The 17,199-nt window shown below is 37.6% G+C and overlaps 2 protein-coding genes across 2 annotated transcripts in view; one reads left to right on the plus strand and one right to left on the minus strand.

Annotated features, from left to right (window-relative positions):
- Nucleotides 1-543, plus strand: part of LOC132295520 (THO complex subunit 2) — an 84,743-nt gene extending 84,200 nt beyond the window's left edge. The window contains exon 32 of the mRNA XM_059793816.1: nucleotides 112-543. Coding sequence (XP_059649799.1) covers nucleotides 112-181 — 70 coding nt within the window. The 3' untranslated portion in view covers nucleotides 182-543. The remainder of the gene's footprint in view (nucleotides 1-111) is intronic.
- An 825-nt stretch (nucleotides 544-1,368) lies between these two features.
- On the minus strand, nucleotides 1,369-3,095 carry LOC132295521 (putative clathrin assembly protein At2g25430). The gene has a single exon (XM_059793817.1). It carries the CDS (start codon nucleotides 3,028-3,030, stop codon nucleotides 1,612-1,614), a length of 1,419 nt encoding a protein of 472 aa, XP_059649800.1. The 5' UTR covers nucleotides 3,031-3,095; the 3' UTR covers nucleotides 1,369-1,611.
- Nucleotides 3,096-17,199: the final 14,104 nt, after the last annotated feature.

Below are 17,199 nucleotides of genomic sequence, written 5' to 3' on the forward strand. Positions count from 1 at the left end.
AAAGCTTATATTAATCCTTTTTTTTTTTTGGAATGTTAATGTTGGGTTGGCATTGTTTTTAAAGGGTTGTTATTATCAAAACTTTGCTGCTCCTTAATTCCCATGCTTTAGGATATATGACAGAGAATGGGAGGATGAGAAAAGGCAGAGAGCTGAACCAAAGAGGAGGCACCGGAAATAGGGCTTTGAGGGAAATCAAAATATTTCTTCCCATCTGTTTTGAGGATCTCACCAAGTTATGCCAGATACTTGTTCCATCTCGTTGCTGATATATTATATTTTAACGGCAAGCAAACTTGAGGGTTCCCATCTCCTTACACTCGTTTATTTGACTTGCCCTTTCTTTCTGGCAGTACTGTGTTGATGGTTCATTGATAGGGTGATTAATTGGCAGGTCGTCAATGTGATTCGTGACCTGATCATTGTATTACCAGTTGTAAATTTTGAGCAGTCATAATACATGTAATATACTGGATATTTGATTCTTAAAGTGGAAGTTACTGAATTTTAGCAGATATGTAAAGGGAAACTTTTACGTTGTCATGGAGAGGGTTTTTCCAGTGCAGGATATGAAATGGAGCCGGAGACGGAGCTGCTGCATTTTCTCGAGTATGATAGACCTGTTGTATGGCTCAGTTTAAAATGGCAAAAACACTACCAGGAGCTTGCACTATAGCCAAGAGTTTCAGGAGCTGGTGTTGAGCAGAACTCGAAGCCAAAAAGCAAGCATGCACAACAATTCGTTGAGTGAAGGTGTTTGCTTGTTGGTTCTTAGGGTTTATGGTAGGTTCTGTTCTTAATTGTCCCTTTTTGGCTGGAAGAAAATGAGAAGAGGATAGGAGACCTTAATGATATAGCATGGCCAAGCCAATTTTGACTCGGCTTGGCAATCTTTTCAAAGTCATTATCATGTTTAATGCGATACGATCCCATCATTGCTTTATTGGATAAATCTTCTTCTCCTCTCTTGTGTGTGTGTGCACGTGAGTGACAAAAGCATGGATCGGCATAATTTCATAAATACCTTAATGAAAAACAAAATTGAGAAGTTGGAAGAAACATAAAGGGGGTGATTAGAAACGACATAGTTTTTGTTTATCAAATAAACCCTATTTTCATAACGTAAGTTTATATTCTCCCTGTTTTAACACTGGCACTTCCCTATAGATAAGAACACTGTAACAAAATAAGAACCAGCACTAAGATAAGACATGTTTATTATTTTAGATTCATAGAAATGTTATGTAGAGTTGAGAGTCCAGCAAGGCTGAAAAGTTCTAAATTTTGTAAGATTCGAAGTACATTTCAAGTGACCCACAAGACAAAATTAAGATTCTAAATTTTCGTATGATCACTAGGAAAATTTATTGAATACGTGCATAAATATTAGCCCAACTTTGAACAACATATTCACATGAGCTTGATTACCTGCTCAACAGAGAGGTGAATGGTTCGAGTCCCACATGAGGCAATGTAGTGTGTGAGTGTGTTGTTTACCCAACGAAGGAAAAAAAAAAAAAAAAGAAAAAAAAATTAATTAATTAATAGTGTTGTGATCAAAGGATCTCCCCAGAATCAAAATCCCCACGAATAATTAGGCCTACAAGGGTATTATCCATAGTAACGGGACATGTTTTTTGGCTGATGCTGTGGCTGATAGAAGGGATTTTGGGCATTAGGACTGTACACTTGCATCTGCCATTGATTTACCTCATTTTCATGACCATGTCCTGTGCCATTTTCGTATCCGTATTCGTATCTGTACCCGTATCCGTTCCCATTAGGATGGACAAAGAAGTTTCTAGAAGCTACACATGAGGGACTAGCGGAAGCTTCTAGAAGGGCCTCCCAACTAAGATTTTCACTCTCTTCCTCCCACTCAATTAATGGTTTCTCTTCTTCACTTTGCACCATTTTTCCTGGGAAATCATTTTCTTCCAACCTTGCCAAGTCACTACATACATTCTCCGATTTCACGAGTTGCTTTCCGCTCTCATCAACCGGTGGAGATTTCACGAGTTGCTTTTCGCTCTCATCAACCGGTGGAGACTCGGTCATGGACGACGTCAAAGGCGACACCGTGGTGGACGAAGATGACTCCGTTAGCTGCCACATTCCACTGAGAAAAGTTTCAAGAGCTCGGATTTGTATATGCGGGATTCGATCTATGAAGGGATATTCATATGATCCACACAACACCATTGACTTGCACCAATCATAGAACTCACATAGCTGACTTGCTTGAAGAGCTGCTTTCTTGTAGATACCGAAAGCTGCAACACAACTCTGGTATGGCATCTGAATCAGATTGTCCAGCACCACCACCACCTCCTTTCGAAATGTTGTGTAACACACAAAACTGTCGCGAATGATATGTTTCATGGCCGATCGAACCACGAAGTTTCTAGCAGCTGCACCGGTGGGACGGCAATCCATGACTCGGTCTATTAGGCTCTGAAGCTGTGGCAGCACTTCAAGCAAACATCCCACCTTTTTCATCTTGTCCGGTAAGCTCTCGAGCAATTTCTCTTCTTGTTCTTGTTCTTCGGATGTTTCTTTAATGGAGAAGCAGTCTAGGGCTTCGTCGAGGAGCTGAGCATATGATCTGATGAAAGTGTTGTAATCTTCGGAAGCTGAGGAGGATGTGTCGCGGAAATGACATGGGTAGAGGGAGAGCAATCCGTTGGATCGAGTCCATAGGAGCTCGGTTCTTAATGGGGTTTTATCAGGCAGTGACCGGAGTAAACGGTGGAGGAGAACTAGACATTTGAGTGCAACTCTCCAGCAATTTGTCTTGCCAAACCTGCGAGTGAAGCTGAGAGAAAAGTCGCGAAACGAAGAGGGTGAGACGGAGAAGATCTTCAAGAGCTCGTGGACATACCTATCCGGCAATGGCAAGTCATCAGGGGAAGTTGCTTTTATGATTAAGAGGTCGAGGTCACAGAATCCTCCGATGGTGGCGATCTTTGCGTTGGCTACACAGCCGTGCTCTTTGAGAGACGTAAATAGTTGCCGGAAACGCCTCTGCATGTTGAAGGAGTGAAATAGAAGATAACGCAGTACTTGGAAAAATGATATTAATGGATAAATTTCAATGGTTGAGTATTGGCTAATATTTCAATGTCTTGTGGCTCTTGTTCTAGGGAAACTTGAGAGAGAGAGAGATTTGTGAGATGGGAAGAGGATGGGGGTAGGCTTTTGTTTAAAGATATAAAACCTAAACAATAACGATACAGGTTGGCGCTCTTCTGTTCTTTTGTTGTTTGTATGCATTATTAGAACTTTGTTCACGTATGGTTCTTTGGTACGAACGAGGCTCCAAGAAAAGTTGTCACATTGCAATTGACATGACATTTTCTATGATGAAAGTGATATTGAAAAAGAACCATTTTACTAATTGATACATTCTATGTCATTCACTGGTTAGATTCTTTTTCAGATGCTATGAGGAGAGTTCAAGTAGTTTTTTGGGGTTGTCGCAATACAATGTGGCGACAAGGAATTAATGAGTTAGTTTTGTAGCTGTGGATTGAACTTCTCTGACAAAATTCCACATATAATTACTTTTGGAGCCCATTAATCAACTTGATTCAAAATTTACAAAAGTTGACAAATGGCCCAAGAGTTGACAATTTCAGTAAGGCAAATGATAGAATTAAGGGTAAAGTAGAATCACAGCTATTGAGATTTGGTACAAGGATGATCATCTATATATATATATATATATATATATATAAAAGTTGATATTTTTTGAATAATGACAGTTTCTTTTCAGAATTTGGATTCAAATAGTCCCTTAAAAATTATAAAAAGTCAAGAATACCTTTTAATATTTTATTAATTTTAAATATAAAATATCAAAATTCTTAAATAATATTTTTACCCTTATACATTCATTACACTTATATATATTTATATGTATATGTATATATCTATATGTATATGTATTACTGTAAACCCCAAACCACCGTACACCCAGACCCCAAACATCCACAACCACACCTTCTAACCACCCACACCACCTGACTTGGATCACCCACCACCACCTCCACCTTCCTATTACGCCAAAAATGAGCCTCCACCACCTCCGCCTTCTTAGTACGCCCAAATTGAACCCACCCACTGATCCACGTTACCACAACACCCATGTAGGAGGCGAATCGGATTACTATGCTTCGCCACCACTGCCGCGGTGGCAACTTGAGTTAGAGGAGTACAACTACCCTGAGAACGAACCGAACGCGTGGCAACAATCATCTTCCTCATCCGTATTGCCTTCCCTACACGCGCCGCACGCGCCACCGTGGACTTCTCTATAACAAGGCCGAAGAATATGAAGCAATGAGGGGTAGGGATCAATCCGTGGAGCTCTCTGCAATTGGCAATTCTAGGAACACGACCAGAGGAATCAGAAGCGACCACCACCACCGTCGATCAGAAGCAACCACCACCACCACCGTCGAGCAGGAGCGATGTCGATGCCTAGGCCAGATCCAAGGATCCAAGAACAGTCCCTCGCTTCCAAGACATAGAAATCAAAACAACATCGTTAGTGGATCCGTTCTGACCTCACGCCAATTAATACCGTCACCATTGCTCTTCGACATCGACATCGCCGTCGAAGAGTGCTCTGATCACCTATGCTTCATCGCCTATATCAACAACGCCTTTGGCAACAGCGTGAGGGCCCACACCGTCGATTAAAAAAAAACAAGGATCTCCTATATGTTCCATCCGAGTCCCTCCGGTTTAAACTTAGATCTCGCTAACTTCTGTTGTATGAAGTGTCGCCGGTGTGAGCATGGGCTTGAAGCTTCTCTTTCTCAATCTGTTTGGGCTTAAGCTTCTCTTTCAATCTGTATCTATATGTGTGTGTCTATATATATATATGTGTGTGTATATACAGAGAGAAAGAGAGAGAGAGGGTTCTGTCATTCCGTTCTTGTGACTCTGTTAGGCTTTTTTGGGTTAGGGTTTGAGAGGGGGAAGAGAAGAAGAGAATGAGGAGAGAGAAAAATTGGGTTTCTCGTATGGGTTATACTTGGATTCAAAAGTATTTAAGTCAATAAAAAAGGGTTATATTTGTTAATTTTTTATAAAAGGGTAATAAAGTCAATTCACTATTGTAAGGGTGTCTTTGTCCATTTTATTAAACTTGAGGGGTGTCATTATCCAAAAATAAACTAACTTATATATGATTGTCCTTATGCTAAATCTCATGGGTGTCATTGTACTTTACCCTAGAATTAAAGACACTTTATACCCAACTCAAGAACTGATTGATATGGAAAACATATGTGATAGGATAGTTCATTTTCACTCGCTCCATTGCTCATTCTCTCTCACTTCATCTCTAATTTTCTTACTGATTTAAAGCTCTAACCAATGATGGATCCACTCACTTAATTTCCTATCTCGTTCAAACACTCTCTCACCCCATCCCCTATTTTTTGGCATAAATTTGAAACCCTAACCAATAATATTAGAGTCCAATTTCTCAGTTCTTGCTTGGTCATTCACTCTTCCATTACATCTCTAATTTTCTCGCACAAATTTGGAGACCTAACCAGTAATCACTCACTCTCTCACTGCACCTCCTTTTCTCTCTCACTGAAAAACCGAAGGCAAAAAATTCACTATCTAAAGGAATTTGGGCTAAAAATTTACGATTTGAAAAATTTAGGGTTGTGTTTCTTTCCCTCTTGCGTTATACTTGGAATGAGTTGTGAAATTTTTGACGACCTTGAGCAAGCTCACTACCTTGGCAAGCTTTCAACAAACTGTAGCAACTCCGAAGGATTTCAACTTTCTAAGGCATGTATTCCTTTGTTCTATTTTCTCTTCGATCTTTTGTTTTTTGGTTTATTTTTTCCAGAAATTGGTTTTTGGTTTTCTCAAATATGTGGTGACATTGATTCAACAATTTGGGATTCCACAATATTTTGTTCATTGAATTTTATATTTGTTGACGCTAAAATCGGCTAGCTAGAGCCGATTCTGAATTGATGTGAGGCGTGCCAGAACCAATTATATGGTTCGAGTGTGAGTTGTCAACTGCAATCTATTTGAGACTATTGACTATCAGGCGATGCGAGAAGAAAGAGAACAAATATAACTCCTCTTTGAGTTCTAATTGCCTTAATTAAAAGGACTTTATCAGTGCATGATATATAGTAATAATTTGATAATAGAAAGGAGAGAGAAATAGATATAGAAATTGACAGGGAAAAGATATAGGAAAATAAATAGAACGAGTCTAAAATAGAGAGGGAGAGAGATAGAGATAGAAAGGATGCTATATAAGGAAAGAGCTTGAGAAAGCAACAATACTAATTAAAAGATTCTGAGGGTGCTGGATCTCTATCACAGCATGCCCCTTTGTTTATTTGTAGAAATTATTTGTAAAGCAAATACCTATAAACAAGCATCCTAATTACTTTACAACTCTATCACAAAACTAAAAGTAAATTCAAATAAAACTAATCATATAGATAAACATCATACTTGATTGCAACTCCATCACCTAAACAATTGCATATTTAAATTAAATTATTCTACAGATAACTATTAGTAACTACAAACCTTACCCAACTAATTTAAATACTTTAACCACCTTTACATGCCATTTGAATCCATGATAAAAATATATCCCCATTTCTATCCAAATCACAGCTACGTTATTGCCCAATAATACTGCTGAATGTTCCATTTCAGTCCACGCTTATTGCCACGTCACTTGCCCAGGTGTCATATTATCCCCAAATTGGTTGACATGTCATTGATACAAAATTTACCAAAAAGGGTGTCAACAATGCCCCCCAATTTTAAATGTCTCATTGGCTGTCGGCTACCCAAGTCGATAAGATATTTGAAATTTAAAGTACATTGGAAGGAAATTTTGAACAAAGGATGCGCTAGTCACTTGGAACCAGATTACAAATCAACGAGCTCCAAAGCTTTATTTCTTCTGAATCACCTCTAAGATGATTTTTATTTAACCAAATCTGCCGATTTAGGCTTCTTCTTAGATTCTTAGAAAGTTTGCCGATATCACTTGCCCATAAACCCAGGAAGGACTTGCCCCCATGCATTTTCTAACTCCGTTAGCAAATTATAATGACTCGGTCATTTCTTTCCTTTTCTTTTTCCTCAGAATTTTTCGGATGAATTTTTTTCGTTGAAAATTCTTTTCTAAATTCAGTTTCTCGTTATTTAGTGTCGTCTCGAGTGCTCGAAAATGGTTTCTGACACTCTTTCCCTTGGATTGACAACTTCCTTTGAGGACCGAGTCATTTCCATATTTTTCGTTTTTCGACACTATTAACTTTTCGTCCTTTTCCCTATTTTGTCTTTTCCCCGTTTGTCACTTTATTGGCATAACCTCACTCTTGTGTTTGGAGTTGGTTTTTGACTTCATATATCTTCATTCTAAGTGGTTTTCACGAAATACATATCTTTACTTTTGTAGGAAAGTACTCTAGTTGCTCCCGGTATCCATAGGGGCGTGGATGCAAGGTTCTTCAGAAACATTTTTGTTTCTTGGGGTGTTTTTCATAAATATCTTTTGGAGATATTTTATTTCAGGGGTTTTTAAGAAAATATTTTTGGAAGATATTTTCATTCTGAGTCATTAGTACAGTTTTTACTTTTTAGAGGGGCCATTGTGCAATTGACGAAAGTTATTGCAAAAATGTCTTGTTTTAAGTCTGGATCCTCGTACGGGATTCATTTTCACTTTTTGTCGAGTCGAGTACTCTTAGAATTTCCTTCTGGTCGTTTTTCTCCAGTTTGAAGGTTTCTAGCCACGGTTGCCGCTGAACTTGTTCGGGGCATAACTCCCTGCTCGGTACTCAGTTTTTGATGCCATTTTTTTCATTGTTCATATTTTCTCATTTTAAATCTTTTTCATTCACATAGTTTTACTGTTTGAGCGCGTTTGCTCAAATTTCACTTTTTCGGACCTGGCGGTACCCTTTCGGGGCACTTTTAGGGTTTTTCTATAAATATGGGACTTAAAGATGAAAAATCAGATTTTTATCTCTCTCTCTCCTCTCTCTTGGCCGGCAGCCATGGTAGCCAAGGGGCTACCACCCTTCTTCTTCATTTTTCAGCCACCTCCCTTTGTTGAAACATCGTAGTGCCTTAGCGTTTAATGCTTGTCTTGACGACGCGCATCTTTCACCCTTATTAGAACCCATTTCTGACCATTTTTTGAGTTCGGGTTTGAGGTCAAGTTTGGATTTTGGTAGGTCCTCTTTGGAGTTTAATGTTCACTGTGTTGTCCCCGACAAAACTCCGAAGTATTGTCGGATTCGGAGCGGTTTCATTCTGGTGGCTTTTGAAAATTTCATCTCAAATTGAGGTAGGGGATGTATTAGGATTATATATGTGTTGTATTGATTGTTTTATGAACTTATACAACTTGTATGCATGCTTTGTATAAATCCTAGAATTTAATTTAATTATTTTTTTATATAGGATTTAATTCTAATGGATGTATGTGGCTTAGAATTGAATTATGGCATGCTAGGAAATTAAGCCTTGATATATTGAGTAACATATATTAAATTTGGAGCATTTGAATAAGAATTGCAAAACTTATTTAATATTTATATTTTATGAAAGTTTTATTCACATAATTGAAACAAGCATGAAATCAACTTGTAATGTGAGATTAAAATAGGCCTTGACATGTTCTTTAACCTATGTTAAATTGAGAGCATTTGGATAAGTTTAGAAATCTAGAGATTTTGAATTAAATGAATTAATTAAAAATCTAATTAATGGTTCCACTAGTTTGATTGAGTTTTAACTTGATAATGGTAGTGACTTGGGCTTGTTCACTTGTATATACCAATTTGGGGCCATTTGGAAACGCTTTAGAGTCTAGAGATTTAATTACCGCATTTTAATTAAACTCTATTTTGTTGTCTCAATGATCCAATTTAGTTTTGAGTTGGTTTGTGTAGTGACCATACTATGTTGTTTAACATATTTGAATTAGGGATCGTTTAGATGAGATTACATTTTGAATTTGAAATGAAATTGTCATAACGTGTAACGAATTGCACACTGAAGATTCGACATTGTGAATGTCATTGTAGACTTGAACTCTAAGACATGGTTTGTGTGGATTCAACCTTACTTGTGCATGTAAATTGATTCCTAGACATTATTTGATATGTATAAGTTTGGTTTTACTTATTGATTTTGCATAAGTTTTGAACTTATTGTTTTTGGAGGCTTGTAAGGATCATGTTTATGTGATGGCTAGGGTTTGGCCCTAGCACAGATTCGTGAGTTTCCTAAGTCATATGAAGTGCACAGTAGGTAGTACCTTGTGGGTCGTAATTACCCTGAATAACTTATACACGTGCGCACTAGGTAGTACCTTGCAGGCTAGTAACCCGGAATAACTCGATTGGTCTGCAGCCAATAATCCTAGTCTTTCCATTATTTGATTTCGCATTTAATTTCAAGTTGTTAATCATGGATTACTTGTAACTTGAGAATTGATGCTTACTTTGGGTATTTGAATCCTATTTAGTATACTTGAACTTGTATACTTGCTCCATGTTTCATTTTAGTATACTTGTGCTATGTATACTTGTCTTGTGCATATTTGTTTAGCTTAGTATGCTCGTGTTTGTATACTTGATTTATGAGTACTCTATATATATATATCGAATACTTGTGTATGTATGTTGGATATTGCTTTTCTTGTTTAACATGATTTAGGGTATTTGAACATATATGCTTGTATGTCGTGTATCATGTTTTAATACGGTTAAGTGTACTTGAGCATGTATACTTGTATGTCGTTATTCATTTCAATTGCATGAGTAGCTTAAGATGATCCCTGAGTCTCACTTTGACATAGATGTTAGGTGGCATGAGCCCCTTTAACATGTTTCACCTTAAGGTGATATAATTGTAAAATGTTAGGTCGATGCATGCTCATCTCCTACGAGTAGCTTTATGTTACTCACCCACGTAGTGGGGACATTTTTCAGGTACAGGAATCAAGGTTTGAGATTCTCATATTTCTTGGATGATTTGTAGGCTTGAAGTTCTCATTTCTTTTTAAAAAGTTGGCTTGAAATGCCACTCGTAGCCTTATTTGTCAAATGTGTATATTTGATTTGAAACTTGTAATGTGTGCCTAAGCACACTTTTTGACGCTTATTTCGTGTATATGATAAGAGGCCAAGGGCCGAACTTCATTTGAAATTCATGTATATTCACAAATGTAGAATATTGCTTTCAATGAGAATATTATGAAAACTATGCGTTTTAGTATACTATTTTGCACCGGAGTTTGCATTGGCTATGAAATTCATTATTTGCCATTCATTTACCATGTATGAGGTGTGGCCAAAGGCCAAACATCATTTAGTTTTCATTTTTGTATTTTAGTTTCACATTTTGCGTTTTGGGCTAAAATAGTAAAATTCGAGCCTTTAAGGGTTCATTTTCAAATCAGGTGGTGCAAAGTGTGTTCCGGTATATCCACTAGGACCTATTTGGTATGCATGAAGTGTGGCCAAAGGCCAAATGGCCTTTTGAAAGCATTTAAGTCCGGTTGTTGCATGGTTTGTCCATAAAAGGCTTTTTTCACGCATTTAAGGTTTGAGAGGTCAAATTTTGCATCGATGGTATTTTTAAGCCGGGGATCATTGTAGCACGTCCTAATAGGTAACTTACGTCTGCGTGCATGATCGTTTTTGAGAAAAAACCCTCTCCTTGGTGAAATGAGCCTTTTTTGGAATCATTTTCATTTTCCTCGCATATTCTAGTTTAAGGGCATTTTAGGATTTTCCTTCAAGAAATAAATTCCGGTCTTAACTTTGTCACATAGAAAATGTGATTTTAGGGGTAGTTTCTTCACAGCATTTTTCCAGAAAATGTCATCTCGGCCTCGAAAATCCTAAATCTCCTTTCATTTTTCTGTTTCTGCTATTTTTTTTTTCTTCCAAAAAGCTGTTGCAGCATGCCCTCAGCCCAAAAGAGCCGGCTCGGTTCCAAAAGAGCCGACTCTTTCATCAACTCAACCTACTGGGTTCACAAAGGAGCCGACTGAATTCATCTGGGCATCATTTTTATGCTCTCGGCCTAACTCAGCTGACTAAGTTCTCAATTGAGCTGACTAAGTTTGTCTGCAGTGATGACCTATTTTCAAATGGTCATAACTTGCTCATTCGAGGTCCAAATTAGGTCATTTTTGAGTCTAAACTCAAGATCTTGAAGTCAGCTTTCCAATGGTACCAACTATAACCTGAAACTCAAACCGTAGTGAGAGTTATGATGGTTTTAATGAGATGGGTTCCCGGTGTCGCTTAGTCGCAGGACGCTGCTTTGTTCTATCTTCATATCTTTGTCATCCTGACTCCGAATCAAGTGATTCTTGAGTCTATCCTTGTAGATTTTTCATTATCTCTCTAATTGTGTGCACGGTGGCACCCATTTTAGTGTGAAATGACCATTTTGCCCTTGGTTCATTTCTTTTCGGGTTTGGTATTCTTACTTCATTGCTTGGTTCATTTCTTTTCAGGTTTTGTATTCTTACTTCTCATTTGAGTTCCATGGCTTCATGTGGAGTCATTTTGGTGCCTTAGGGATGACGTACATCTCTAGAGGTCACCTTTCTTCTTTTGCTTCCGCATTTTGGATCCATTTCGGGTCATCACAGGATACACTAATCCAGGGTCGTCACAGGTGGTATCAGAGCTCCTAGGTTTGAAAATCTTAGGACGACGGGTTTTGGGTGCATATCATGCTTGTATTGCCATGCTCTATTTGTTTAGTTGCTTCTTAATAACATGTTTACGTACTTATGGGGACGTATGTTTAGAAGTTTACTTTAACTGTCTCAACATGATATATATGGTTGTTACTTTAGTATATTATATGTGCTTGCCTGTCTTAGCATACTGTATATACTTGTTGGCCTTATTACATTGTATATGCTTATCTGTCTTAGCATATTGACTTACGCTTGTCTACTTAGCATGTGGGTTATGCTTATTTGCCTTAGCGTATTGCATGTGCTTGTTATCCTTAGCCTGATTGTATGATGCATACATTGATATGCCTTATACGACCTTACTACTTGTGTGAGTATGTAGTCCGTTGCTATGTTACTTAGTAGCTGTTTATTTTTATGTCTTGTTTAGGTATTGTGGGTTGTCCCAGCTTGGTTGGTTGAGATTGATGCTAGGGCATCATCTTTTGGGGTTTTGTGGTGACCTTGATGTGGTGACGTCATTGGTATCTTGTTTCTAGCGTCATGGGACGATAGGTCGGATTGACTCGAGTTCTTCCTTGGGGATTGGGAGTTTTGTTTTTGTGAGCCTCAATGGTGAGGTCATTGCGTCTCTTTTTCTTAGAGTGATGGTTAGGGATTTGATAGGTATGTTGACCTAAAATTCTTCTTGTTTTGCCTTGGACAACTCATACGAGCTAAGGTTGGGATGTGAGCGGTTATGTGTAATTAATTGCATTGGTGCAATTAATTACTCTCCCTTGTCCCTGGAAACTTGGGATTTTGCATTTAGGGTTCCAAGAGGATCCTGTAGAGTTCCTATCGAACTCATCGATGTTTTGAATTGAGTTCTCTTGTTGATGTCTCGTAATGGTTAGTATTGGGACTATCCATTATATCGTTGTTTGTTTTGTGTGGCGTTAGGATTCTACCTTGTGTTTGAGCCAGTCTTGGGAAAGACTTGTAGACTCTTTGTTTCAGGGACCTTAGTGTTCATTCTAGGAGATGATTCATTTTCTTGCGGTGAGGGATTGGACTCATCTGGGTTTTTGGGATTCACTTTCGGTGAGATTGTCCTTTTGAGAGACGTTTCATCCCTTCTTGCTTATAATTTTGCGGGATTGTTATTTGCATAGTCATTCTTACATGTTTATATGCCTTGTTGTTTTGAGCATGCCTTAGAAACATGTTAGAGGATGTGACTATTTGGTGGTTGTGTGACACTACAACAAATAAGGGTTTCAGCGGCGGTCTAAACCGCCGCTATAAAGTTCCCAAAATGCCGGTAATTCCTTGGTTATGATGATATAGATGATGTGTTTTTCAATCACTATATCTGTTTGTCATGCTAGCATCATAAGTGATGTGTAGCGTTTCTCTAATGCTTGACCCCTATGTGATAGGTAGCATATTTGATTGCCCTTGTACACTATGTGTTTAGTTGTATGGTATGTGGATTTTCATTTACGTTTAGTATACTTGTACCTAGTAGGCTTGCACGTTGTTCATTTCATTTCATTTTGGTTTAGTATACTTGAGCCCGTATACTTATCTACCATGGATTTAATACTACTTAGTATACTTATGAGTGTATACTTGTACATATACATATATTGCGTGTCTGTTTTGACATTTCTTAGTATACTTGTGAAAGTATACTTGCATAGATATATATATGTTTCATGACTAATTGCTTTATTAGTTTATTTCCTTTATCATTCCGCACTGTGCTTGGGGTTGTATGATCTTGGTTGACGGGATTGTGTGTGTGAGCTTGATCCGATGTCTTGATTCCTAGGCGTAGCCTTGTACTAGGTCAGCTTTAGGATGACGTGGAGGATTTTGGGTGCTTTGTCTTGTTAGGAGTCGTTGTGACTAGGGTGGAGGTGATGTTGTTTGATTTTGTAAAGTCCGATCCATTGGCTTGAGGGCATAGACTTGTCAAACACCATTTAGTTTTCATTTTTGTATTTTAGTTTCACATTTTGCGTTTTGGGCTAAAATAGTAAAATTCAAGCCTTTAAGGGTTCATTTTCAAATCGGGTGGTGCAAAGTGTGTTCCGGCACATCCACTAGGACCTATTTGGTATGCATGAAGTGTGGCTAAAGGTCAAACAGCCTTTTTAAAGCATTTAAGTCTGGTTGTTGCATGGTTTGTCCTTAAAAGGCATTTTTCACGCACTTGAGGTTTGAGAGGTCAAATTTTGCATCAGCGGTATTTTTAAGCCGTGGATCATTGTAGCGCGTCCTAATAGGTAACTTACGTCTGCGTGCATGATCATTTTCGAGAAAAACCCTTTCCTTGGTGAAATGAGCCTTCTTTGGATTCATTTTTCATTTTTCTCGCATATTCTAGTTTAAGGGCATTTTGGGGTTTTTCTTCAGGAAATAAATTCCGGTCTTGACTCTATCACATAGAAAATGTGATTTTAGGGGTAGTTTCTTCACGGTATTTTTCCAGAAAATGTTGTCTCGGCCTCGAAAATCCCAAATCTCCTTTCATTTTTCTGTTTCTGCTATTTTTTTTTCCAAAAAGCTGTTGCAGCATGCCTTTAGCCCAAAAGAGCCGACTCTTTCATCAACTGAGCCGACTGGGTTGATAAAAGAGCTGACTGAATTCATCTGGGCATCATTTTTATGCTTTCGGCCTAACTCAGCTGACTAAGTTCTCAACTGAGCCGACTAAGTTTGGCTGCAGCGATGACCTGTTTTCAAATGGTTATAACTTTCTCATCCGAGGTCCAAATTAGGTCATTTTTTAGTCTAAACTCAAGAGCTTGAAGTCAGATTTCCAATGATATGAAAAATACCCTGAAAATCCAACCGTAGTGAGAGTTATGATGGTTTTAGTGAGATAGGTTCCCGGTGTCGCTTAGTCGCAGGACGCCGCTTTGTTCTATCTTCATATCTTTGTCATCCGGACTCCGAATCAAGTGATTCTTGAGTCTATCCTTGTATATTTTTTATTGTATCTCCAATGGTGTGCACGGTGGCACCCATTTTGGTGTGAAATGACCATTTTGCCCTTGGTTCATTTCTTTTCGGGTTTGGTATTCTTACTTCATTGCTTGGTTCATTTCTTTTCGAGTTTGGTATTCTTACTTCTCATTTGAGTTCCATGGCTTCATGTGGAGTCATTTTGGTGCCTTAGGGATGACGTACATCTCTAGAGGTCACCTTTCTTCTTTTGCTTCCGCATTTTGGATCCGTTTCGGGTCATCACAGGATACATTGGGTTGAAAAATCTAGGGTCGTATAACGACCCGAGTTTTCTTCAACCTGGTGGGTAAGTGATGAACCAAGGATTGACCCGTTAACAGATCCAGAATGCGGAAGCGAAAGATAAACTATAGTCCTTTGAGATATAAATCATCTCTAAGACACCAATATGATATTCCATGAGGTCATAGAAGCTAAAAAGAGCAAAAGAGGAAACTAGAGTTAAAACGGGTTAAATCAGTCAAACAAGGGCAAAATGGTCAATTCACAATTAAAAGGAGAATTTTGACTCTAAACATGTCAAACAAGGTGAATACAACCTAATATAATCATTTCTTAACATTCCAAGAGGTTCTAAGAACTTTGGATAAGAATACCACAAAATGCCCTTTCCCGGTTTAAGCGAAAACTGACCCTACCTCACTAAAATATGGATATCTCTTATTATGTTTTGAACCTGATGATGGGATTGGTACCATTGGAAATATGACTCAAAATTCTTGGGTTTAGGCTTAAGAATCACCCTATTGGGATTAGAAATGAAGAAGTTATGCCCTTTTGAAGTTGGAAGATCAGTGCTAAAACTCAACAGAAGCTATACCCGTTCTTGCTATTTTGGTTGACTGAAATGGAGTTTTGAATGACTGAAATGAACTTGCTGAGAGCTAAAATCATGAAGAAAAGGTGCTTGCTGCTTCGGTAGACCGAAATAAAGGTTCGGTCGACCAAAATGACTTTTGAACAGTAGATTTGGCTACAGGAATTGAGTTTTACTGTTCAAATACAAAACCATTAACCATCGGTCGACTGAAATGGAGTTTTGGTCGACCAAAACACCTCGTAAACCTGCTAAAAAAGATGCTAAATGCATAAATTATTAAGGTTCAACCTATGCTTTGAATTTTTATGATGACTTAGTTCAAAAATGAAGTTTAAAACTGATTTTCATGAGGATTCAAGTGTGTGAACATACCCACAACCTAGATATGATTGAATGAATACAAAACATTGGCTCATGGGCCTCATACACTTCATTTACATAATTTTCTTTTGTTAAACCTCCAATTTAGCTAAAGTATGCTTTTGAGGCAAATTAATACACCAACTGAATACAAATACTAAAGGAAACATGTTTGGCTCTTGGCCACATTACAACACATCCATTGAGCATCAAAAGGTACACTTAAGTGTACATTACATAGTTTAGACAACAAATACATATTTTGTCATACTAAGCAAAATGGAACAAGATATGCTAACATGTACATATTCTAACATAAAAAAAATACTCCAAGAAGTGTAGCAAGTCTAAGATTGTTGTGCATCCCACAATATAGCTTCTTTACCTGAAAAACACCCGGTAACTTTGGGGTGAGTAAACAAGTTTACTCGTAGGAAATGAATAGGTTTATCTTTATACAAGGTTTGCAATTCAATACAATTTAATCCATACTATTAAAGTGACATTAAAACTTTTAACATAGCATGATGAGATGCAAATTCACAAAGTTAACAACTTGGAATTTAAATGCGAAATCAAACCAAAGTGGATACTTGGATATTGCCCGAATTAAAACTGTACTCTTGAGATCACTTTATGGCTATTAACCTATGGGTAACTTTCCCCTAGTGCGCACTATAATGTAGGGAACTTTCTATCTCCCGTACTAGAACCAAGTCATGTTCTTGATAATATCCCAAGTTTCCAAAATCAACAAGTTGAGCAACAAGTCATGATATGTGATAAAATACATCAAGTTGCATGAATTGAATGACTAAATCATTAGAACATTGAGATAGAAATTAATTAAAACAATTAAGTAATTTCTCTAGATTTCAAGAGTTGTCCAAATGTTTCCAATTAAATATATGACAAGTAATAACTCATAGATATGACATATATCAAGTTAAAAATGGAATTTAAGCATAGTACAATTAAGTAAGATTTAAATCAATTATTTCTCTAGATTTAAAAGCTCATTTAAATCATGTCAAACTAACATACAACAAGGATCAAGTCATGACCATGCCATATATCAAGTCTAAGTGAATTATATGCAAGCTATCATTAGTCATTTATCTCTTAAATTAGCACAGGACATGCATACAACTTATACATCATTATGAAAAACAATAATTGACTTGAATAATAAACTATAACACCCCATACCTCAATAGAGAATAGAATCTCTATAATCCTATGCAACAAGCTCAAAATG

This window comes from Cornus florida, unplaced genomic scaffold (assembly GCF_030987335.1).
Source record: "Cornus florida cultivar Cherokee Brave unplaced genomic scaffold, ASM3098733v1 CherokeeBrave_3.0.0_Hap2_Chr02, whole genome shotgun sequence".
In the NCBI taxonomy this organism is placed as follows: Eukaryota; Viridiplantae; Streptophyta; class Magnoliopsida; order Cornales; family Cornaceae; genus Cornus; species Cornus florida.